This window comes from Ambystoma mexicanum, chromosome 1q (genome assembly GCF_040938575.1).
Source record: "Ambystoma mexicanum isolate Mex_15411 chromosome 1q, UKY_AmexF1_1, whole genome shotgun sequence".
NCBI classification, from domain to species: domain Eukaryota; kingdom Metazoa; phylum Chordata; class Amphibia; order Caudata; family Ambystomatidae; genus Ambystoma; species Ambystoma mexicanum.
In genome coordinates, this window is record NC_090922.1 from 435,529,388 (window position 1) to 435,555,501 (window position 26,114).

General features: G+C 44.5%; 1 protein-coding gene across 2 annotated transcripts in view; it reads right to left on the reverse strand.

The window, feature by feature from the left end:
- Positions 1–26,114, reverse strand: part of PDCD2L (programmed cell death 2 like) — a 349,431-nt gene that overhangs the window by 148,674 nt on the left and 174,643 nt on the right. The window contains exons 4-5 of one of the 2 annotated variants that reach the window (XM_069639933.1): positions 21,426–21,589; positions 6,268–6,337 (exon numbers count right to left, since the gene is read on the reverse strand). In XM_069639933.1, the coding sequence (XP_069496034.1) occupies positions 6,268–6,337; positions 21,426–21,589 (234 nt within the window). The remainder of the gene's footprint in view (positions 1–6,267; positions 6,338–21,425; positions 21,590–26,114) is intronic. The other variant, XM_069639942.1, reaches the window with a different exon arrangement.

A 26,114-nucleotide genomic window follows, 5' to 3' on the forward strand; every position in this document is an offset into this window, starting at 1 on the left:
AAAGAAAGATTTGAGTCAAAGTGGAGACCATGATTGCGAGCTATAGTCGAAATTGGAAGTTTATAGGGAGGGAAGGATATGAACGGGGGTGGAAGATGAGGAGGAAGAGCAGGATCTCCCCTCTTCCCTGCCTTAAGGGTGAGAAAATGAGAAGACATCCAAGACTTAATGGCAGTGAGACAGGCTGTGAGTGTGTGATGAATATCCGGGGTGAAAGAATACAAGGATAGAAAAAGTTGAGTATCATCTGCATAGAAATTATGTAAAATTATGTGAAAGACCAAAAGACCAAAAGAAGAGACAACAGCTGTGATGTGTGCAATGAAAAAAGAAGGGGGCCTAGGAATGACCCATGAGGTACCCCGTGATCAAGGGGGAAAGAAAGAGGTCATGCCCGCCCATGAGACAGAAGCAGAAGCATGTGGCACACTAGATGGTCAAATTCAATAGGCCACTTTGAGGAGCCAGGAATGAGACGTGGACACAGAGGAGACCAGTTTGTGATTCCAAACTTTCATTTAAAAGAAAAGGGAAAATACCTCACTAGCCCTATTCTAGGAGGAATTTCGCTACTTCAACCAAAAACGAATAGGTCGGTTTAGTCTCAAGATGTCCAAACAAAAGTATGTCATGTGTCCTTAATCCTACTCTGGCCCTCACACTCTCAATAAACTCCACAGTGTAAAATATACTGGACCTCATCGCAAATTGGGCCGGTATCCCGGTGGTTAATCTGCCTGCCCAACGCAAATAGCATTACTACAACTTGGTTCGGCGTTAGTAGCGTCAGATTCCCGAGTTGCGGTGGGGGCGGTAAGTCCCTATTCCCATTGGGTCCATTGGACCCAAAGGGGCATGGTGGGCACTGATACAGCCGGTACTAATAGCGCCACGGTAATAGCGCTGCAAATGGGCGGAAAATGGCAAGATTTACCTCCAGCTAATAGCTGGAGGTAAATCTGCAACTTTCTGCTCAAACTCGGGATTGGGCGGAGCGGTAATGGAGTTGTAATAGCGTTATTGCTGCATTTGTACGCTCCACCCAACCCGTGATGAGGCCCACAGTCTCTTAGTATTCAAAAGTACTCAAGTGTTCAGGTTCAACACAAAGTTCAAATCCAACAAAAAGGGTTCCAATGACCAATGTTCACAGTTCCAGGGGTTCCAGGGAACAGCTTCCTTTCCCAGCTTCCATTTATCAATCTTCTTACCAATTCAAAATGAATAATCAAGTTTACAAAAGTATTACTTTCTCCCCTTGGGGTATTCCCTTTTCTTGGGACATCAACTCCCTTCCGCAGGCTCTCTCTTTCTCTTTAATATTAGTAAATCCTAAGGGTATGTCTCTTCCCAAGGACTATCCTTTCTTCTGAGCTTGTTCTCAACAGTACATGATTTAAAGGGCATGGCCTTCCTTGAAGTTCTGTACAATTAGTATCTGTATATCTTCACCTGGTACACTCTCCTGTGAGGACGTGTTACACAAACACTTTGCTTCACCTGCTATACTTGTCTGCCAGGACTTTATTATAAAAAATTACTCTTTATCTTTAAGGTTGGAGTTTAATAACACGTTACTTTCACTTCTTCAATGGCTTTGCTGTTCACTTCTCGCTGCGTTATCAAGAAGTGATTTACTTTTTTAGGCCATCCTGTAACCCACTTGCTTTCATTAGGTTCACCAATGGTTTCAGACGTCCCACGCTTCGGTTCCCTTCAGTTTCTATTACTTCTAACGACACTCACACGCTGGCAACCGGGTAACCCTCTTTCCTTGCCAGGCCTTTCCGGTTTCCTCCAGTGCTCCGTCGCGCTCTTCTGCTTCAGCACACTGGCTGCATGTGCGCCCCGGCAAGCATTGCACTCTTGCTATATCTCCTTTCGTGGTGCATGGTTCCAGCTGCTCTCTCTCTCTCTCTCTCTCTCTCTCTCTCAGCGGTGGACCGCCTGCACCCAGGCTTCTCCTTTCCTGCTCTGGATTCACCTTCACGTCGCCTGCCGCGCTTGTTTCTCCCCAGCATGGTGCTCAGCGTGCTAACGGGCTGCTTTGCAGTTCGGAGTCTGCATCTCCCCCTCCCTTTCTGTATCAGCTGTAGCCGGCCCGTATTTGAACTTCTCGGCTTGCTTAATCATCTTCCAACAAGTAGACCGTTGCTTTGGTTGCCCGGTCCTCTTGGTCTTCATTACTCTCTTGTTCTTTCTCGTGTCAGTAGTTCTGGGACCATTTCCGGTAAGGCTTTGAGGAAGTGGATACTGAGCCTCATTGGAAGTGATCCTTACTACTCCCCGCCTCTTCTTCATCCCAGTTGTCAATGTACAATCTCTAATGGGAGTTTGGGGAGGAATAACAGTAGATCTATCAGGAGGTTGGGGAGGAGTGTAACAATATGCCATTAAGGCAAGGGGGATAGAGGAAACATCCCTAGAAGGCTATGGGAGCATGTTGTTTCCCCCCCAACGATGTCATCTGTTCTCCCGAGGGTCACCTTCCCTCCCCAGGTGGTCCTCCCTCATGCAGCCACCCCCCGGGTCAGGATGAGGTAGCAGCTGCCGTCCCTTGGCCACATAGGGAGAAGGTCATCTCAGGGAAAGGAGTGATGACATCATCAGATTCTTCACACCTCCCATAGACAAGCCTACTTCAACCGCCTTAGCCTGAGCAAGGGCGATCCATCCTTGGGGAGAGATTGACAGTTGTAGAGGAGATGGACACGTGTATTCAGGAGTAGCAGCTTGTATGACACCCTATCATTCACTGGATGCTAACAATAGGAGGGGCGGAAACATGGGCAGTAGCAGAGAAGCAAGGTGTGGGGTTAGGATATACAGAAGGACTTACTGCTTGAAGTGTCGTTCTTGTACACTTTGCTCTGCGTAGGAGTAATATGGACAACGCACCCAGATCGCTCCAGCCATGGTCGGCTCAATTTGTGACTTTTCATGAAAACTGTTTAATAACTGAGCATACTGAAGGTGTATTTGTTTGTGTAAAGCTGTGAGAAAGGGTACATTTTAAAGCCTGATGGTCCAGTAACATTGATTAAACTACCCGCTGCATGGTCCTAGGAGTCAGGAAAGGGGCCCAGATTTGACCAGACCTCTGGCCACACTGGCATGTGTGGTTAGCTCTTTGGGCATTACTCCATTACCCCTTGGACAGTCCGACTAGGTCTCCACCAGAAATATGAACCTTGATCTGGTGATCAACCAGATTTAGGCCTTCTCGTCATTGGCTCTTTGGCCTCCTCTGGCACCTGGCAACCTGTGTGAGAAGCCAAAATGTGTCTCAACCACTAGTCCACAGGGATCTGTCACCCAGGTGGCCAGGACACACCCATTGCTTTTGGATCCAGTTCCTGGGGGTGGACCACTGCGGGAGGATCACCTGGATGAGGGGACTTCTGGGAGTGCGAGTCGGATGCCGGATGGTGAGACACGGTGTCCCGTTCCCTGTAACACTTTTTCCCCATCCTAACAGGTAGGATACTTAGGAACTCAACACTCCCCCTCCCCGACACAAACATTTTCTCTCGGGCAGCTCACTGTGAGAGAAAACGGACTAACACTGGAGCTGTATACCTGACATGTCCCAACACAAGGGTCAGGCAGATTCAGGCAATTAGTGATAATTACACACACCTGACTTCCATCACACTTCCCTACACAGATAAAAGGCGGAGCATGAAAGCACACTCTGAGCAAGGCAAAACACACGAGGAAGCAGCAGTTACGAGATGGCAGTTTAATACGAGGAGTAAGACGGCAAGACCAGAGAGGGTTGCAAGGAGGGAAGTGCCTTTGACCTTTTCGATGGAAAACCGCTACTTTCACGACCCCCCCGAGAATAAGAAACATAAGACCTGGAATTAAAGCTGAAGAAAGGTGCATTGTGTGTCGGAGGTACCCGGTGCTCTCCAGCATCGATAACCCAGGCGGGGAGGAACATTTGCCGCCGCGGTACTGTCCTTAGCTCCTACAATAAAGTAGTGTCATTAAAGTCAGCACAGCCGGTGAGTCGGGGAGACTGATAACAGAACGGTCTGTGTTAGAACCAAGGTTGCAAGCTGCAACTTTGTATGCAGCAATCTGGAGAAACAGTGTGTGAAGCATATGTGATGAGCAGCGCAAACATAATTGAACATCCAAGGATTGACTCAACTTTTCAAGCCAAGATAGATGTCATATACAGAGTGGTGCGGCACCATGTGGATGCTCAAAAGGTCTCGGTTAGGTATCCAACTGGGAGGTGGCAAATTTGAACTGTGAATTGTGAAATCGAAGTGGTCCTGCAACGGGTCAAGCTAAATCCTGTGCACATTTGAAAGTCTTCGATAGCTAATACGAACTGCAATTGGTCCGAGCCCTGCGGAGGGAGACTGGTTGTGCAAGAGGAAGGATCTGAGCCTGGCTGAGGGGGACCCGGGGTGAACTGAGAGTCACCTGAGAAAAGATTCTCTCAACATTGGAGGCGGGGATCTGAGCCCGGAAGAGGGGGATCCAGGGTGAAGAGTGAATCACCTAACTTGAATACTTAAAGAGGAAAGGAACTTTTAGTTTGTTTTGGTACATCAGGCCCTCTGAATCAAGAGATTTTGAGAACTTAAGAGTCTTGGGCACAGAAGGCCCTGATGCTGGTAATGGCTTGTGCTGAAGAGGCCTGAGACTGCGCTTTGCTCGAGTGAACTGCCTTGTCCCATCCTGAAAACGTGGGCAAGGGAGGCCAACGGCCTGAATATCCTGACATATTTTGTGAACACCTTTCTTTTTCATGAACATTACCCCACACTATTTGTATTTAGAGGTAAGGATTGGCAATATTACATTTTTAGTATAGGCCATTTTATTTTGACAAGACTCCACTAGGACTGCATTATTATTACTTGATGGTCGTAGCTTGCTCTGATGAGTAGATTTAGGATTAGATAGGCGTTTATCACACCTTTGTTAAAGTTCAATAAACACCCTTAAACTGTGGTCACTTGTGTCTGTCTTACTATTGATACCATGCTTTTCTTACACCCGTAAGATGGGTTGTTCTTGAATAAAACAAACAGTCAGCAAGAGTGATGTCTGGTCTTGCAAGTGCTGACAATTTCATAGGATTCATTTTTTTTTAATCAACTGGCTTCAAAATCAACTTTAAGGTAGTTAACAAGACCAATGTCATAACTTAAAAGTGGACCAAAACTGAAACACACTCTAGTTCCCGACATTCAGAAACAAGTAAACCAGGCCCAAAGATAACAAAACATTTCAAGGTGTTTGGAAGACCTGCTAAGCACGACTCCATTAATAAAGGCTTAACGAGCTATGTTTTTCCTTTGGGCAATCTATGCTTGAAGCAGCCTAATATATGCAAAGCACAAGCACAATATACATACGAGAGAGTGTCACAGGAAAATATCATTTCAGAATGCCACTTGTGCAAAACCTTTAAACTTTGGGGTGTGCCTGTACATCATACATTTTCATATTTTTAATCACTTCATAATTTCTGTTAATTACAGACTTCAGTTTATCAAATTAAAACTAATGACATTTCAGTCGAGCATGTTTGAAAGGCCAACATCAGCTACCGACAGTGAACTTGGAGTCTGGATTCGCAAAGTCCAGAGTGCCACACTGGGACATCACTGTGGGTAAATCACTCCAGTTCACCACAACACTGTTCCCTCCACTCCTATGTACTCAACCTCACTGCCCCATGCTTCCCTGGGCCTTTGTTCTTTCTACCTACTCACCCCGCTCCCATGGAACCCACTGTCCATCAAATTCAAAGCCAGTCCAACTGTGGATCTCTTCAAGGCTTGGTTTAAACGTCACTTACTTGCCAAAGAGTGGCACTCTCCCTGTCCTCTACCCCATCTTCCCCATCTGACCTCAACACCCACTCCTGTGCCATATAATAAGGTAATTTTGGATATTTGTGCAGTACTTCTCTTTAGGTTGAAGCACCTGAAGCACTTGCACCTAAATTAATCCCACCCTTTTAAGTCTCGAGTTTCTTACTTTTTTGTCGTTTGTTATCACATATGTGTCTCACTTTGATAACACTGTCAAAAACTGGCTCACCACTGGTTCTCATGTTTGTGCTATTGTAGAGGTACCCTCTAGAATATATCAAGATGAAGGTTGTCCAGTACGCCTATTAGCACACATCAGACGATGCCAATTTATACCCAAGCACATTGGTAAGCACTGGAAAACTGCAAAGACTACTTACAATAAGTTTCAATTAGGACTATGAAAGGTGGTCAGGGGATTTACCTGCAGCACACTGCAGTCTTGCTTTTCTTCCACTCGTGCCTCTAAATACTGAGAGCGCAGCACCTTCCAGCTGTAGGGAAAGAAAGTAAATACTCACACTTTTATTCCACAATAAAGACTCGCACCTTAACCACCAACAGTGATTTTCCAGGCTAAGAAACAAACTTGCATGATTTCCACCGATTTGCGCTGCTATTGTGTTATGTGGGTAACAAAGCAGCCAAATTGGGATACTCGACCCACCCCCAGAAGCGAGGTATAAAAAGAAAATTGCAGTCAGTTTCTTAGACGAACAGATGTGCTTCCGAAGGGTGTCCAGTCAAATGGTCGACAGACAAATGGTCGACAGGTCAAATGATCTAATTTTTTTTTAGTTATATATATTTTTTGAGGTTTTCGTTTAGGGAAAAAAGTGGTTTTTAGAAAAAAAAGGGGGTTGGGGGACCCCCCCCACAAAAAAAAAAGTGAAAAAAAAAACATTCGATCATTTGACCTGTCGACCTTTTGGTGTCGACCATTTGTCCTGTCGACCATTTAGATTCAATCATTTGACCTACAACCCTTCCGAAGGTCTATTTGTACACTTTCTTTATTTCTAAAGCCCCTGGTCGGATTTGGGAATCCTGCATATGCGATCTTACTATGTGCGTCCTTTAATCGGTTCCATGTCATTTCATCGCGGGATGTTTTTTCGCAGGGTTTTTTCCCACAAATCTTTTAACGAAAAAAACCCATCGAAATGTTTTAAAATTCTTTTTGGGGGTTGCCCCATCCCTCCCCCCCCCCAGCACCCCCTTCCCTTTATTTTTTTATATATTCCCAAACACCCACACCATATATAAGTTCTAACCCACCCTAAAAAATTAAATGGATTTTTACGGTAAAAAATTCACAGTAAAAAACCCAGCGAAAAAACATCCCGTGATGAAAGGACGTTGTACCCTTTAATCAACAGGGTGAGTGAGAGTAAATATATATATTTTTTATTGCCATTTTAAGTTATAACAAACAAAAGCAAGAAAGAAAGAATAGATCACTCCTGTTTACCCGCGCCCCCGCAGCCCCACCACCCTCCCTGGCCTACTTGCCGCCCTCCCCCAATCTTGCCCGTGATGCATAGCTAAACCAGGTTCTAAATCATGCGATACCTAAGATACAGTGTTTATCGAGGTCGTATCGACTATAATTTTATAAAATTTGAAATAAGAGTCCTGTTACCAGGATTGGAAGTTACAAATCGTTCAAAAGGGCTAAGATCTCTAAGGGCTCCTTTCTTATTAGGGGGAGCTAGTATCCAGTGACGAACCTGACATTATTGGAAGCAGCAAAATTCAGAAAGGCCCAATTCTAATTTGCATTGTACAAAAGGTTTTGGAGCGTTATCTTGAAACATATCCTGCAACCTTTTGCAACCCGCACGTTTCCACTTGGCAAACGCTTGCGGTTCAAGACACGGGCTAAATTGTGTATTATTGAATAAAGTTGTGAGAGGTGAAGGGAATGGCGTCAGTTGCTACTGTTTCACTGCTGTGACCCACACATCTTCGACTAAGTTCATGATCTGACTCTTAAGCATATTAAGAGATCAATCTAGTTTAGGGAACCACAACACATCTTGAAGCCGAGACCCACCTAGTGCCCTTTCCATCTGGACCCATCTTTTCACCAAGGTTTCTGCAGACCAGTATTTAAAGACCCTTATTTGCATTGCTTGGTAATATTAAGGAAAATTCGGGAGCCCCAGACCACTTCTAGCAGTCGGAGTCATTAGCATACTCAGTGCTAGCCAAGGAGGCTTATTATTCCAGATGAATGAGGAGATCGCACCATGCAATTTCTTGAAAAATGAGGGCGGGAACCAGATTGGCAGTGCTTGGAATAGATAGAGCTTTGGGCAGGGTCAACATCTTCACTGAGTTAATGCGTCCTAACCATGATATAGACAACAGGCCCCATGCTGATAATTTGGTTGCAATGTGTTTTAATAAACTAGGGTAATTGTTCTCATATGATGTAGCTATTGTACGAGTTATGGAAACACCTAATAGTTATATTCCTTCCTGGGCCCGTCCAAACTTTGAATGCAACTTTAAAAGCTGCAAATTATCAAAGATAAATTAAAAATTTTGCATTTGGATATGTTGATTTTTAGGCCTGCCACTTTCCCAAATATTTTTAGCTCATGTTCTGCCGCTTGTAATGTGGTTACCGGGTCCGCTGCCAAGAGCAGCATAATGACGGCATATGCTTTACTCTTATGTGGGACTCCCCCGAAATCTAGCCCATGGATTGCCTCGGTCTGCCTAATCTTGTCTAAAAGTGGCTCAAGGTGTATTGCGTAGAACAACGGTGATAATGGACACCCTTGTTTTGTGCCCCATTGTAGAGCTATAGGAGGAGACAGAAGCCCATTAATAAGTAGACTGGCACATGGTTGTCTATTCGCCCGAATCATGGCAATTCACTTTTGGCCAAACCCCATTTTGGCCAAAGTCAGAAAAGAAAACGACCACTCAATCCTATCAAAAGCTTTCTTAGCAAAAGGACTTTCTGGATATCTTTCTTTTCGACTTTCTCTAAAATATGGCACGCTCTTCTAATATTATCATGTGCCTGACGTTTTATAAAGCCGATTGATCCGGATGTATCAGTGTGGGTATCTGCCATCCTATTAGCTAAGACCTTCGAATAGATTTCTTGTCCAGATGTATCAATACGATTGGACGATATGACCTACATAAGGAGGGATCCTTACCGGGAAAGAAAATAATCTTAGCTTCCTCCACTGTGGGTGATATACCCCCAGATTGAACAAAGGAATTATATAGATGAGTTAATCTGGGAACCAGCATGTTCCGATATATTTTATAAAGTAAAGCAGAATATCCGTCCGGACCTGGGGTCTTGTTGAAGGGAAGATTACGTATGATCTTATCGATTTCATCAGGCGTTATATCCCTGTCAAGCTTTTCCCGGTCGACCAAAGAGATTTGGGGAAGATTAACAGCGTTTAAGTATGCTTTTTGTTGAGTCTGGAGTTTGAGTGATATAAATTGGAGAAAAAGTGTGGAATTGTGAAATAATTTGTGAAGTTTCAGTGCACCTCTCTCCCGAGGGAAGCCGCAGTAATTGTATAGTTTGGGAGGCAGCTTTCTGCCAAAGTTCTTTAGCCAAAAGTCTGTCCATCTTATTTGCTTTTATATAATATTTCTGTTTAAGAAATAATAAAGGATTTTTCTGCTTTCTTTGTGTGAAAAAAGTGTAACCTCCCTGCCGCTGCTCTATAGATTTTTTTGTGTTCACGGACCTTTTCTTTGTTTCCATGTTTTTGATTCCACAACTTAAATCTTTCTCGAGCTCCAATTCCAGTGCTCGTTTTTGTTTATTTTTAATGACCCCCCTCCGCAATCAGGATCCCTCTCAACATTGCCTTAAAAGAATCAGATGTAATATTTGGCATGGTTTCCCCAGAAGAGTTAACTGCAAAACACTCCCCTAATTTCTCTTCTATTTTATCTCTAAGCAGCTGGACACGCAGTAGCTCTTGTACAGGCCCACAATGTCTGTGGGATTTGTGAAATGTTCAGGTCTATTGAGAGTGGGGCATAATCTGACAGTGTTATAAAGTGACACTTAATATGCCTAACTTTGCCAATGAGTGGAGCTGAAGCCCAAGCTTAATCGATATGTGAAAAGGAGCAATGCAAATGTGAATAAAACGTGAACCCCTTCTCTGAGCCCCTGAGTGTTGCCCAAATATCTACCAGTGGGATTGGTGCACATTTTTGTTTAAGTGAGTTAGAGGGAGAAGGTTGGGCATAGCGAGTTTTGGGGCTTCGATCACGTATAGGGTCCCATGCGATGTTAAGGTTGCCGAGAAGTACCAACTCTCCCACAATAAAAGATTCTAATTATGTGAGAGTCCTACTCCATAAGCCCTCTTGGCCAAGATTAGGGGCATATACAAAAGCCACTGTTAAAGTGAAAAACCTAAGCTCTACCACCATGAAAACATAACAACCCTCTTTGTGGGCTTTCGAGCAAAGCACTTCGAGCGGGGACCCTGATCTAATTGCAATTAACACCCCAGCGACTTTCCTCATTGGGTTCGCTTGGACAAGAAAAGGGTAATGACGCAAACACAGTTTATGCCTATCCAATAATCCAATACACAAATATGAGTCTCCTAGAGCGCCACCAAGTCCGGTTGGTGGTGCCCCAGGAAGGCATCAAGCTTCCTCTGCTTTACCAGGGTGTTTTAACCCGTAATATTGAGCGTCAGACATCTGAACTATACAAAATTGACATCCAGTCCACAGCAACACTATATATAAAGATTGAACCTGTACATTACTCACTATCCATATAAAGCCCCATGCACCACAGTAACTCCCGCCCCCCCGAACTGCGATTGTAAAGATGCTGAACATTTCTCTTGCTTTTTGTGAAGTCTTCTTTAGATGCAGCCATGACCGACTCCTCCGCTTGTGACCCAGATAAAAGAAGAACTTTCGGTGGACCAGCAGATGCAGTTGATGTATGATCTACAGCCCAGAGACTTTGCAATGAGTTAGAACGCATCCGGAGAGCCACAGCGCGCCCAGTTCTTTTTACTTCTCAGCATATGTGGAATGCTATAATGGTCTTTAGAATCCCAATATCCAGCTATGAGGCAAAGGCAAGCTAGAATCAGTTACCACTCAGATCCTGAATTTTGTTGTCCTTTTGAGTCACCCCTGCGTATCCTTGTGTGTACTGTTCAAGTGCCTAGTGCCTTGTGCCTCCGCCTGTTACACAATAGGTGTCCTTCATATAGCGCACCAGCTACACCCTATACAAGGCTCCCCCAATTCCCGAAGACCTTGAAGCAAAGTATTGGTTCAAAATGGGCCCCCAAGACCAAAATATATCAATAGGGTGATTACAACTGACCATTGGTAGCTCAGACTTGGTCCATGGGTTTATGCCTTGTCCAAGAGTCAGATTTTAGCCTCTACGGACCCAAAATACATTGACCAGCAACAGCTGGGTTCATACGTGCCACATGTCTGCGCCTCCTATTTGCAGGGTATCCTGCTCTCCAGCTCTTGGTGGGAGGGGGGGGGGGGGTCAACTGATATGGGCACACACAGTCCGGGTGCTCCAGCCCTAGATTGAAGCCTTACCTTCCGCTTTAGTCAGGATTACCCTTCACTCTGAGGGACAGCATCCCATCGCGTAGGACTCCCCCACCAGCTCCATACGCTCCGTGTCTTCCTGCTAGCGTGCCAAAGAAGCCGGAGGAGTACTCCAAAGCGAGAGACAGGGCATTAGACAGCCTCCACCAGGAGATTATTCCCTTCAAAAGCCAACGCCCATGTGTCCAAACCACAGGCTTCCACTCGGTCTATGGCACACCGGCGGGTATCAGAGCAGCTTATGCCAAGTTCACGCTGTAACAGGAGTCCATCCAGCCATTAACTGCTTGGGAGTCAGAAGCTTCTGGGGATCCTGCGCTTAATTGCAGTAGAATGCAAAACGGAGCAGACTGCATGCACTGCTCCAATGTGCAGAGGCCATCTTGGAACCACGAGAGTAAATATTAAGACATTTGTGTCCATGGTTGACCTGAAGAATTTCAAAGGAGGTGACAATCTTTTTACTTAAAGCAGCACTCGGCACTCAAACTAAGGCAGCCACCTTTAGCTCACCAACTCTCACTTGAACAATACTTTATAAAGCTTTCTAAAAATCTAACTTGACTCCAGGCACTGGTGAGGCAGGTGCACTCTCTGACACCAAAGTTTTGTCCCCATCTGGACAAAACTCAAGTCTCTATCAGGGAAGGTGTTGCCAGTGGCACAATCATTTGAAGCCAAACTCACCTGGCCAGAGACCGGTCAACTCAAAATACAATAGGACCTTCGGGATAAGCAGTTATGAATTCATAGGTCACTGTTCAGCCTTTAAAACTACTTCTACATACTGTGGTAAAACGAGCAATGATACACCAGAAAACACAGGTAGAGTTTTAACGCTTAGATTTTATAGAGGTGTTGTAACAGGTAAGGGTATGGTTAACACCTATGGCTTTAAAGACAAAGCTGCAGAAAATAAACATGTATCGAAAGAAACATGGAGTATGTATGGACAACACAAAATGGGGTTCCTGTGATGTAAACGGCATGTAAATGGACTTGCATTGCACCCTGTTGCCACTATCATCTTGCTTATGGTGGTATCCAGGGAGCTAGCTTCTCCGTCCTGGCGTGTCACATAAACTTGCAGATCAGTTGCACAATGGCATCTCTGATGCAGATGGTATGGTCGTCTTATCCATTATTTGCGAGATTAACTATACGTTTGCAGTGGTGCTCACTGCCAATGACCCATCCATTGAATGCTGGAAGGCCAGACTATCTTGGGGTGATTCTTCCATGGGTCCCAGGACTTCGATCATGGTCTTGACAGTCATCCTATCTCCCGCAGGGATAACCAACTCCTCCGAGCATGGAGAGGCCTTCACTTGTCCGGCTTTGGTATAGGTTCACAAGACCTCTAGGATGGGCCCTCTTGTCTGGTGTATAGCGAGAGCCATAGTATCGAGGCTCACCATCCCACTTCGGATACCATATGTGGTAGGCAGCGGTATGATACACCAGACAATACAGGTAGAGTTTAGCCTCTTAGCTTAAAATCAGGTGGTGTAACAGGTAAGGGTTGGATTAATGCCTATAGCTCTAAAGCTACAGGACATACCACCCATAATCACAGAATTCCCTCATGTAGATGTTACCCAAGCCCAACGGTACCTGGAATCTCTAACTCAGCTCAAACAAAATGACACCCAAGAAGAAGTTAATCTCAGTCATTAACCCTCAAATTATGAAAACATCCTCCGGAAAAGCCTGCAATAGACACAAAATCAACCTTAAATGTGTACTTTTGAACAAGAGGCCTCTCTAAAGATGCCATTTTATTGCCAACCTTATTTTAGAGCACAATATGGATATTTTTACCCTTGCCAAAACTTGGATACAATCACATTCAGGCCCTGCAATTGAATCAGCGACCCTCCAAACTATTCAATTTTAACCAATAGGCAAATCGGGCAAATGTGGGGGCATGGCTATTATTTATAAAGTATCACTCGCAATCTATCAATAGAATCAGAATGTACTCTTCAGGATTGGGAGTGTCTTAGTCTTAAATTGGATTTAAGAAAATCACCTCCACTGAATATTATTTATCTCCCCGCCTCTCCCCAAGTCCCCCATCTACCAATTCAGATTTTACTACACAACTGTTGCAGAACGTATTACCTATCATGAATACCAAGGGATAAGCCCTAATTATGGGTTACTTGAACATTGGTTACAATGACCCATGGATATTAAAGCATTAAACCTTTGGGAAACATTCTAGGCATTAGATTTCCGTCAAGCAACTAGTCACATGAAAAAGCCCAGATCTTAGTTTGTGGATTTCAGTATTGAAGCACCCAATGTAGCAGTATTACCATTACCTTGGACAGATCACTCGTTGATCAGCTTTGAATTCTGCCCGCCAAGCTATCCTGTAAAGGACATGTTTATCTAGATAAGAGATCCTAGGTGCTAACAAAAGAACATCTTTCAAGTCCATTATTAAAATCGATCAACACCAGAACATAGATAACTGGTTAAATCCACTCACAGGTGCCTTAATACCAAAGTGGACAGTCGCCCTTCTGAGATCAATACAAATCAGATCTAAAAACAAAAGTAACAGATGACATACTTAGGACATAAACTGAAAATACACTTATGAAAAACAGAGAAAATTGAGAAAGAATCCCTCACTTGAAATAAACATTGTTTAATGTAGATTACTACACAAACAAACCATCTACAGCTCAAAAAAGCAATTTTACAAGGAACAAATAAATAGAGGCAGTGGCATCTGTACTCATATCGAACACCCAGTTTCAACTAAAACTGGCACTCCCTCCTCACCGGAATGTTGTAATTTGCTTAACAACAAAGTACTAAACATAAAAAAGAAAAAATAGATAGAAGATATGCTAGAACAGAAATAAATGTAACCCCAAAAGTGTGTACATCTGAAATATTAGTTTGGGCCAAGCCTTTATCTACATTTACATTCTCAGAAGTGTAGGTTGAACAAATCATAGAAATCATTGGTATACTAAATCCTACTCGTCATGGAGAACAGTGTACCTCAACAGTAGTAAATGTGTGTGCCACTGGGATGGCACCAGTGATCACAGAATTTGTAAATGGATAATTTGCAGAAGGACACGTTCCCTCATATTTAAAGAGAGCTTGGATCACACCTTTACTAAAGAAAGCCTCATTAGATAATAAAGATCCTCAAAAGGACTGCCCTATTAACAATGTACCATTCTTACTAAACATTATGGAGAAAGTAGCTACACTTCAGCTCCATGCCCATCTTGAGAAGTAAATGCTGCTTGGTGACTACCAATCTGGTTTCTGGCCATACAGAAGTACAGAGACAGCACTAATTGATGTCAAAGACCAACTATTGAGCATCATCGACCAAGAAGCAAGAGGCATTTTGATGTTGCTTGATCTGTCGGCAGTGTTTGAAACGCTAGATTATCCGATCCGGATTTCCAGATTGCTTGAATTTGTAGGCATATCAGAAAAAAACTCAAAATGGCTACTATGATTCTTATTAGGCAGAGTGGCTCAAGTGCAAATTGATGATGGTCCTTCATTAGATACCAATATATAGTGCAAAGTTCCTCAGGCTTCATGCTTATATCCTCTCCTATTCAATGTGTATTTGAAGACAATGCATGATTGGCTGCTGTCCCATAATGTTATTTTTCAAAATGATGTGGATGATATCCAACTAATTTTCTCCATACCAAAAAATGATGAGTCGGTTTACAAATACATAATAAACATCTTTCAAGGCATCGAAGATTGGAAGGAACAGAACTGGCTAAGCCTTAATGCCTAATAGTGTCCACATATCTATCAAGACTAAAAGAAAGGGATGACTACAAAACAGTGCCTCTACCAAATATAGAGGTTAAAAGTGCTATCAGTCATCCGCAATTTAGGCTCTCAGTTCAACTCAACTCTGTCCATGGTGAGCCAAGTAAACAAAGTATTGTGCTCAGCAAACTATTACTTGACAATCTTGAGACAGATCCACCCATTCTAAAAACAAAGTGCCGCCAGAGCCGTTAATGGGTCACGTATTCACTATAGAAACTCTATTCCTGGGGGCACCCCGTATGCAATAGACTGTCTCCAGTTACTCCAGAACATGGCCGCAAGATTAGTGACCTATACTCTGAAAAATGTCCACATTACCCCATCCTTAAAATGTTACATTGGCTCCCAATAGAAGCTACAATCAAAATGAAGGCTCTGACAATTGTGTTTAAAAGCATTACATGTCATAGGCCCACTATCTGCAGAGCAAAAGTAAACCTTATAAACCCTCTAGATCGCTACTGTGAGAAACCTGAAGGTGTCTCTCTAGCTAGTCCCGGGGATCTGTCATCTAGGTCGCCAGGACACGGGCATCTCTATAGTATCCAGTTCCTGGCGGTGGACCAGTGAGGGAGGATCACCTGGATGGGGGGGTCCTTGAGGAGTGGGACACTGACAGGTGAAACGCGGTATCCCCCTTTCAGCACCTTTTCCCCCATCCTACCACGTAGAAAATTCCAAAACACTGCCCCCCCCTTTTCCGACACTAACACTTTCAACATAACACGAAAGACAACAGACTAACACCAGAGCCGTTTACCTGACATGTCCCAATACAAGGGTCCGGCAAAGTCAGGCAATTGACCAGAATCACTCACACCTGATGGCCCTTTCCCTTCCCCACAGGGATAAAAGGTGGAGCACGAGATCACGACATAAGAGCTAACTCAGCACAGCAGTTCCAGAGGAGGCAAAAGACGGCGAATACCGAGAGGGTGACAAGGAGAGAAGTGACCTTACCCTTTCCTATCAAGGCCTGTGAAACCTCTGAAGACGGTAACATAAGACTGCGAACAAAGGCCAGAGTGTGCTGCAGCAGATGTCAATGGTACACAAGACCCTCCTCTGCTTATAACCAAGCCAAGGAGAGACGCTGGTCTCTGTGGTACCAACCTTAACTCGAAGGAGAAGAAAGCCAAGTGGCTCTTCACAGCCGGTGAGTGGATAAGACACCAGGGTGTATTGAAAGAAAAGTAGAAAACAGATCATTGGAACTTTGGAAAAGTTAAAGTAACTATTGAGAAAGTGGGGGAAAAGCCTGCAACAGAGGCGTCCGGCATCATGTGGGTGCTCACGCAGAAAGCTCTGGCCGATTACCCGAAGGTAGAGACTACCATAACCAGAAGGCTTTGGGAAGAGATGTAGGTAGGTCAAAGAGGTCATACAGGGGTCTTGTAAAATCCTCTGTACCGTTGAAAGTCTTTGACCAACAGATGATTGTGAAGAAGGGAAATGAATCCTGCATGGTGAAATCAGTAATGAACTGTGTTTCGTAAAGTTGGCAAAAGTGAACCCAGTGGAGGGATGCTAACGAGAAGGGGCAAAGTCTAAAGTCCCATAGTGAACAGTTTGGTAAAATTTGGCGAGAGTGAACCCGGCAAAGGGAAGCCGAAAACCAAGGGCAAAGCCCTATGAAATGTTTAAAATGGGCCTCATTACAAGTTTGGTGGTAGCTTTGCCGGTAAAACCGGCAGGCTGCCGCCAAACTTGTGAATGTTTCCCGCGCCCGCGAATGGGCAATTACCAGGTCATTACGGCCCTGCCGGACCCGGTAATTGCCTATTCGTGGGTGCCGGAATGAAATGCTCCCCATTCCCATTTGAGCCCTTCAGAATGGTGCCGGTGCATCCGACATGCTCTGCTAACGGGTGCCGGTAGGCCCGCCATGTCAGACCTGGTAGTTTTCCGGTCCGGTCACAACGGTACCAGCAAGCTTCCCGGTACCGTTGTTACCGGACCGGCAAACCTATAATGAGGCCCATTGAAGATTTGTGAATGCAAAGACCATGGCAAGTGAATGTTCCCCTTTTCAGTTGGGTCCAAGCCCGGCCGAGGGAGATCCAGGGGTGAAAAGTCATCACCCAAAGTTCATTGATAAGAGGAGCTGTTTAGTTGTTTTGTGGAATACGACTGGTGAGGGGTCTGTGCCCGGAAAGCGGGGACCAGGGGGTGAAGCCGTCACACAAAGTATATGTGAACAGAACTTTGTGTTTGTTTGTTGAACACATCAGGCCTCGAAGGAAAGAGATGTTTTCATTACAAAGAGACTTAACCATCGAAGAACCTGATAGCTGATCCTGAACTGTTAGCTCATGCTGGGAAAGCTCGAGCGTGTGGTGTGTTCCAAGGTCTAATTTTGTCCCGTGCTGAAAACGTGGGGAATAGAGACCCCTCGTAATCACATCCTGACTTATTATGTGAGAAGAGAAGAAGAGAGTTGATTTGAAGAGGACACCTAGGTTTTTTGCATCACAGGAAGGCGAACGTAGAGGGCCCAGGGAGGACGGGCAGAATAAGAGATTGAAAGCATGAGAGGGAGTCCCAGTGAGAAGGATTTCAGTCTTACTGGCAATAAGGCAGACCTCATTTAAGGCGCACCAATTCGGATTAGTGAATAGACACTCAGAAATGATAGAAGTAGGAGAGAAGGCAGAAGAGGTGAGCCTGAAAGAGAGCTGAAAGTCATCCGCATAACACTGAAAGTTGTAAGAGTAGGTATACATCAAGTAGGCCATGAGCTAGTTGGAGATAAAAGTACATAGGATGGTTGATAATGGTGGAGACATTCTACATAAATTAAATTGAGAATAGGGTGTACATGGAGTAAAAATAGAAAGTGGCAGAGCATATAACTGACACAAAAGAAAACAATAGCAAAAGTTCACTAAACGTTAATTTCAAGACCAGATGAGCCGATTCAGCAAGCAAGAAAAGAAGTGGATAGATGGTGATATCCCTAGTCGATTTCAGATTTGTTTTCTTGGTAACTTCCACAGTGTTTATAAAGGCTTCCAGAAGTGGGTATATATGTGAATCTCTGACATGTTCGTTCACAACCACCAGGGCTGTATGACAAATGTGGACCTCCGCCGTCCCACCAGTGAATCCCATTGCCATCCTGTGGCTACAGATGCAAAAGAGGGGGATGGCTGGATGTAGATAATGCAAGCCCAATAGGCCCGGAAACAAAATCAAAGGACACAGAGGTATGTGGATTGCAGGGACGGGGCCTTCAAATGGCAGCCTGGAGACACTGGTTCTGGGAAGGCCATGAGGTCAATGGTCCCCGTGCCAAAGAGCCCTTTAATGTGTACATGGTGATCGGCACCTTGAGCTTCCCACCCACTCAGCACCCTTCCGAGCGCAGGAGCACAGGTGCAAACTGCCACTGATCTTGCAGTGGGGGTGGATGTGGATGAGGGAAGCGCAATAGACCCATAAACTTGTTGAAGCACACCAACCTTTCTCATTCCTCTTCTATTTCTGTTTGTGGTGTGTAGTTACAAATAATCTACAACAACCTTTTTAATATGCAATCAGTTTTGTATTTATTTTTTAGAACGTTTTGTAAAGTGGGTTGCAATGACAAACTACAAACTGTACTGCTGCGGTTTAGGGACTGTCTGCATAAATCTGAGGTATTGTCCAGAGTCACTTTAGAATTTGTCACAAATGGCGTGAACCACACAGGCAGGTATCACTCGTCGAACACAGAATCCCAGTCATCCATGGATTCACCATGTAAACGCACGATAGGCCCCAAGCCTGTACCACCTGGGAAAGAGATACAGCAATAGTTTACTTATGTAAATGACCCCAATAATTGCATGCATTATGCTTGCAATACCTTTTTAAATGTAACACATTGTGGTGCTTTAAAAAAGTACATTTACGTGGAAAGTACAAACAGTGCTTGGGATATGTAGTGGGGATCAAGTGAAAATGTGAACGCCAATCCTATGAAAAACAGTTTAGGAGACGGTTAAAAAGGTGGGGGTTTTTTTTACATCCAAGTGAAAGAAAGCTAATTGTTTGGACATTGAAATGATAGCTGTCTCGGTTGTCGAACACACAACATATATTCAGTGAATTTACTCGTTACTTGGATTATGCGAGCGAACTGCAGATCAAAGTTCGTGCATAAGGACCATCATCATTCGCAATGCGGTCTTGTAAGGCAGGCTGCCCTGAAGTCATGCAGCTTGGTAACACATAGCGGTAGTGTGTCTTCTTCGGCAATGTAGGCCAAGCAGCCAGAGGTTTTTCGGCAGCAACCATTCTCCAACACAATTGGCATAACCTCACAACAATAGCAGGTACACCAGGTGGAAAAGCCTTCCTTGCGACTGGGTACAGGCTCTGGTGATTGATCGTCACAACCAGCATCTGATCCCCATTGACTTTTTTCTCTTACACAGAAGTCCTCTTCTGAATATTCAGGCTCGTACATGTAGGGCTGAATATTGGCCATAGTTCCTGAATATTGTAGAAGTACACAATTAAAAGTGAAATAAATAGAAATGTTTTTGTTTGTATACATTAACGAAATTAGGTTTCACATTAAAATTCAATGTCAACTAAAAACAAGCAAGAAAACAGCCATGTTAGATAAACCAATTGTGCAAAGGCAAGATTAATCAGGACAAAATTGAAAAGTTTGCAAGGACACATGTAAAGAACATGCCATGTTAAAGTATAATTTAAATATGGTTTGGTAAATACATTTGTACATAATATAAGAAATGATTAAATAAAAAGCTACTATTGAGTTCATTATTTTTCTGCAACATAAATACCTGTTGTAAATGTGTGTAGTACTTGGCAGATAGCTCAACAGAGCACATACAAGTCTGGTAGACTTGAAAATAAATAAACTGACACGAAGGAAAAAATCTACAACGTTGTGTGATCAGAAACTGTAGGTTTACATTTATGGAGGAAAGAGATGGCTTGGCCTTTCCATGGACACCTCCTTAGATGGCACACAGGGAACGTTCACATGAGACGTGCATTGGCATTGTGAGCAAGGGCGTAAGCGTCTAGTGAGGTCCGCCTGAGGGGCGGGTGATATGATTTAGTGCCACGAGGGCACTTGAACTTAGGGCGATGGATCAACGGATAAGATTTCCACAAGATGGCGCTGCCCGGGACGGTGTTTTCGCATGTATAAAAGTGAGGAAAATTAAGCTAAGGTGCACAGGATTTCTTTTTAAGATGCATCGATGTATGATCGAAGATACATGCCCAATAGATTGGGACAATAATTTCTGAGCAAACTACCACTGTAGTTATGTAATAAATGGTTGGATGAACTTCAGCAAACTCGCCCTCAAAAGCGACAAATAAGAAATCGTTCTCCTAGGACCCACACACCCCGCATCCCGCTATCAGCATTTTGAATTAGGCCCACTCCGCACTCTGCTTCCAAATCAGTTTATAACTTCAGGTCCCTCTTGGATGACAAACTCACACTACAACCAGATTAACAAATGTATCAAATTATGTAGCTGCCTGATAATGTTGGTCTGTATCAACACGCTAATCACTTTACCACTCACAGAGCTTCACTCGTAAGAATAATAATCCTAACCAGAATGACAATGCCAATTCCCTTTGTTCAGGTGTTCTACAAGCCTCCCTCATGAAACTATCCAGAAAAAAGGCCCATCCTACCATCACATGATCACACAATTCTTTGCTCACCAATCGATACATGAATAAGATCACTCCTACCTTACAAATCACATCTTAATCGATCAATGTGGAAGATCCACCAGATAAGACTTTCCCCACCTATTCACTACAATAATCTCGAGGGACTGCCTAGGAGGTTGACTCAAGTTCCCACTCTATGCTACACTTGGCCCTCAAACCTTCACCTCGAAGAGACCTGCTGATGCTTCGTAAGAGCTATCTGGATTTTCACTCTCGCATTTAAATTGCAGGTTAACGCTTTTTAAACAATATTCACTTCTTTTTCCTCTCCGCCAACTGCTTGTCCCTTACTGCCACATAGCTTCCCCCCTTTGACCCAAGCATTGTTTAAGCAATCAACAAATCACATGCCTGTGCTACAAAAACAAAAGAACGAGTCAGGTGAACACGGAAAAGGAAGATACATTTGTATAGTTTAGCATCAACACGTACCTTTCAGAGTTTCCCCAGCATGATTTGCTGATACATGCAAACACGTTGAGCACCCGATGGAATAGTGACCCTTCCAGGGGACAGTACACCTGCACCACATGAATCAGAGAGGAACTGCAGACACTGCAATTGGGATACCTCATTGTTAATGGGTGAGCACAGTCCTGTAAAACAAAGCCATTGATTCAAACACCTTGAAAGCTGATGTGTAGTGGCAGACACGAGCAATGGAGTCACTCAATTTCAGGTCAAATGCAACGCACATTCTGATCCAAAGGAACCCAAAAAATGTTATCACGATGACACTATGAGTCACTGTATGTATAACTTCACACATACACGCAGATGGCCCTCTTAAAATCAAAAAACAGAATGTACAGTGGAAAAGACCTGGTGGTCCAACCAATGCAGACTATTTATCTGCCTATTTTAACTTGAACACTGACCTTGCAGTATCAAACTGAGCGCTGAGGCAATTTCCTATAAAATGGATGAAAGCCGCTGGCCAGGCCTGACCTGGGGTTCAGCAAAATCCATACTGTTGTGAGATTTACTCAAATATGTTAGCAAAGAAACTGGCTATTTATCCATACTGTTGTGAGATTTACTCAAATATGTTAGCAAACAAGCTGGCTATTTTATCAGCCAATGCACAATTAGCCTGTTCTACTATTTTGGCCTGAATTGCTAGTCTTTCTGTCAAGTACTATTGACTTTGAATTCCTCCTTGGATTTTTTCCTCAAATCTCCTGAATTTGTCGATCATGCTTTTTGAGTAATTTGATTTTGTACTGGTTTCACATTAACATTCAATCTCAGAATAGAGCCTTTAGTCTTCAATGTTACACTTATGCTACAACACTATCGGATATAACCTTTCCGCCTCCTTCTGTGAAAGGCTAGATAAGATGAAGCCAAATACCCAGTACAAAAAAGTATCTCATCACCCATTCTTGACGGAGACAAACTGAAGAGAAGTGCCTTACTTTTATTTGTTTTATTCAAACAAATGTATTGGCATTTAAATCATATGAAAAAACTCAAAGGTTTTTGATACAGCCACTATACGTCCTCCCAAATTGGAGGATGAGTGTGCCTATTCAGATCAAAAAACAGAAACGGGTACATAAACATGAACTGTAAAATATAAAAATACTCCAGTCCCTCCTACCCACCCACTCTTCCCAGATGCATTGAATCCAGTACAGTAAGTGACCATGGATGCATCTAGTATTGGCATATTTCTGCTCGACGGGGCCCCCGATATTCTGTACAGTACCATAAAGCAGGTCCATATCTCGCCCTCGAGCGGGACATGTGAAGTCTCCTTTGTGAGTTTGTGCATACGCCAAGAACATTCCCCACCTCTGAAAGAAGGAAAGGGGTGGTTCTCCATATAGTACAATACCTGTTCAGAAGTTACCATTGCCAAAGGCGCGCCCACTAGTCTTCTTCAGCTGGGGGCCTGGCAGACTTCCAGAAACAAGCTATCACGGCTCTTGCCGCCATGAGAAGCGTCTGAAATAGACCCGTTGCAAACTTAAACCTCAGAAGCAGAACAGCCCCCTGGGAGCCCCAGTAAACACAGCCTCTTCCTCAGGAGAGAGGAGCCTACAATGCCACCAATAGAGCCTAGCACCTCCATCCAGTAAAGCGAGAGCATGGGCACCTCCACCAGGACCCAGCAGTACTGCAGCTCCTCCAGCACAATCTGTTATTGCTCTTCCCTCCCCACCCTCCATGTGCTTCATCCTGTCAGGAGTAAGATGGCCCCTAGCCAAGAAGTGGTAACCTCACTCAGCATATGTAACGCTTTTAGTGGTTTTCTTTAGCCCTTCCCAGACCCCTTTCCAGTCTTCCGAAGACCATTCGCATCCTAAATTCTTGTCCCATGCGTCAACATAGCCTGGTGACGAACCAGCCTCCTCTTCTCCCAAGCATCTTTAGAGCAGCCCACCCACGTAAACCTGGGACTATATTAGCTTCTCACAGCTAGTGGGAGGCCTAAGCGCCGGTTACGATTTTGCATCATGCAATGCCAAATCTGCCAGTATGGCTATCCATCTCCCTCTCCCACCCCAAAGGTCATTTTGCCGGAGGCAAACAAGCATATCTGATATCTGACCTTGCTCAAACATATGCGTTAGAAATTCACAGCCCATGCTCTCCACTTAGCGAATGTGTGACCCTTGTAGGATGGCTGAAAGTTCAGATTATTATGCATGGGGGTAGGAGGGGAGGGGAATGAGAGACCCCTGCATAGTTACTAGTGAATCTCACCCTCAAAGTCGTGCCCGCCGCTGGAAGCTCATAAACACTCAACAGCCTGTCTCTCGGCTGAATCCACGGAAGATAGCAAAGTGGCTTACCTGCTATGTCCTCCTCAAACCTTAGTCGAGTCAGGGTCGATCCAGTCCCTCAGAATTCTAAGGTGTGGTACCCAGTATTATCGTGGTACATCAGGTAGAGTTATAGCACCCCACAATTAGCCTTGATCCTCAAGCACTGCTTTGGAAATGCAAGTCCTTCTACCAACCCCCTAACCCCCGCCTCCACCCAAATAAAATCTTTTACCTCTTTTTGCAGGGTTGACTTGGAAATGATACAGCAACCTAGGGATGACATTCCTCTTAATGGTCTCTACCTTCCCGAACCAGGCGATTGCCCTTAGACCCCCAAGATCTAAGGTTGGTCTTAATTGTTTTAAGTAGGGAGGGGTAATTAGCCATATAAGAGTGCTCACAGTGTGGGGGTGAGAAAGATGCCCAGGTATACAAGCCTCTGCGTGGCCCAGGCGAAGGGAACCCCTCACTTCAGAATATTGATTGACTCTGCCCCATAGTTGATATTTAACACCTTGCTCTTGCCAAGATTAACCTTAAATCCTGACACTGGCCGGAAAGCGTTGAGAATCTCCAGCAGCTAAGGGATAGATGGATTCACCCCTATAAGGGATACCATAGATGGCCCCCTCGTCCCAGCCAGGGGTTCCACTGCAATAGCGAACAAAAGAGGCAAAAGGGGGCCACCACTGTCTAGTGGCCCGTGAAAAAGAGAAACCCTTCAATAGAGCCCCATTGACCAGTACCTGGGCTGTGGGACAAGAGTACAATGCGAAAACCCTCCTTAGGAAGCCCCCACCCGTATTGGACCTGCGCAGCACCTCCCGGAGGAATGGTCACTCTACGCAGTCAAATGCTTTTTCAGCACCCAACCCCAATAGAATAGCATGAGTGCCTGTGCGGTGAGCCACATCAATCAAATTCACAATTTTCCTGACATTGTCGGCTCCCTGGCACCCCTTCACAAACCCTGCTTGCTCCAACCCTGCTTGCTCCTTCCCCATCAAAAAAGGAAGAACTTTCTCCAGCCTAAGTGCTAGAATCTTAGCGTAGATCTTTATGTCGGTGTTCAAGACTGCTACAGGCCTCTAGGATGCGTAGGAGGCTGGATTCTTAATAGGCTTCGCTGTAAGAGTAATCCTCACCTCCCCCAGAGACCGCAAGATTCCCAGTGTAAATATTTAATTAAACAGAATGCAGAAAGGTTCTAAGAGATTTCCAGAATACGTCTTAAAGAAGGCTATGATGAGGCCATCTAGCCCAGGGGTTGAGTCCCACCTTCATAGAGGAAATTGACCACAATATTTCCTCCTTGGTAATTTCGCTCTCCAAAAGGACCCTCTGCTCAGTGGAGGGACGTGGCATGTGCCCAACTTAAGAAACCCTCAATGGCATCCTACTCAGGGAGGTTAGAGATGTATAGCTTTTGGACAAAAACCATCAAAGGCCCTATGCAGTTCACAATTACTGTCTAGAATGTTACCTGCTTTGTCCCTAATTCCACCAATACCCCCCCAGCCCCCCGAGATGTCCCTCAATTTCCACGCTAAAATCTTCTCCGCCCTATTCCCGTCCTCAAAGTATCTTTTATTTGCCCATAAGATGTTTAATTCAGCGTTGGACGCCTCCATCATATTCACTTGTCTCTGTGCTGCCTGCAGGGCTCTAAACGCCTTCCACGACCCCATCTCTCTATACTCAGCGTCTCTATATCTCTGATTTCACGTTCTATAAGGGGAGTCTGTTCCCTCCAGTGGCGGTTCTCCCCAGTTCCTTTGCAGATGAATACACCTTGGATATAGACTTTGAAGGCATCCCAGCGAACCTCCTCCTGGACCTGGCCAACCAGTTCATCTGAAAGTATTCTATAATCACCATTAACTTGTCATTCAGTAGTGTGTGGTTAAGCCTCCAGCCTCTGTGGACCCCACTCTCTGTGGACCCCACTCTCTGCAGCAAGGGTGAGATCATGGCGATTGGGGCATGGTCAGAGAAATTGATAGCGCCTATTTCAATAGTTTACTTTAGGAATCAGATCCACCGCCACCCAAAAATGATAAATTCTTGAGTAAATATGATGTGAATGTGAAAAGGAGTAGTCCCTTTCCCCCCCATGTGAGAAACTCGCCATGCATCCACTAATCTGCCAATAGCTCACATAGTGCACCTGTAAAATGTGCGGCTCCCCAGCAATCCCAATTTGATTTGTCCCAGTTAGGGTCCATAGGTAGATTAAAATCGCCCCCCCAAGACTATGTGACGCTCCAAGAACACCAAGAGATCCCCCAGCATTGTACTAAAACTAATTTTGCCCTGTATTATGACCATACAACACTGCAGGGTTATC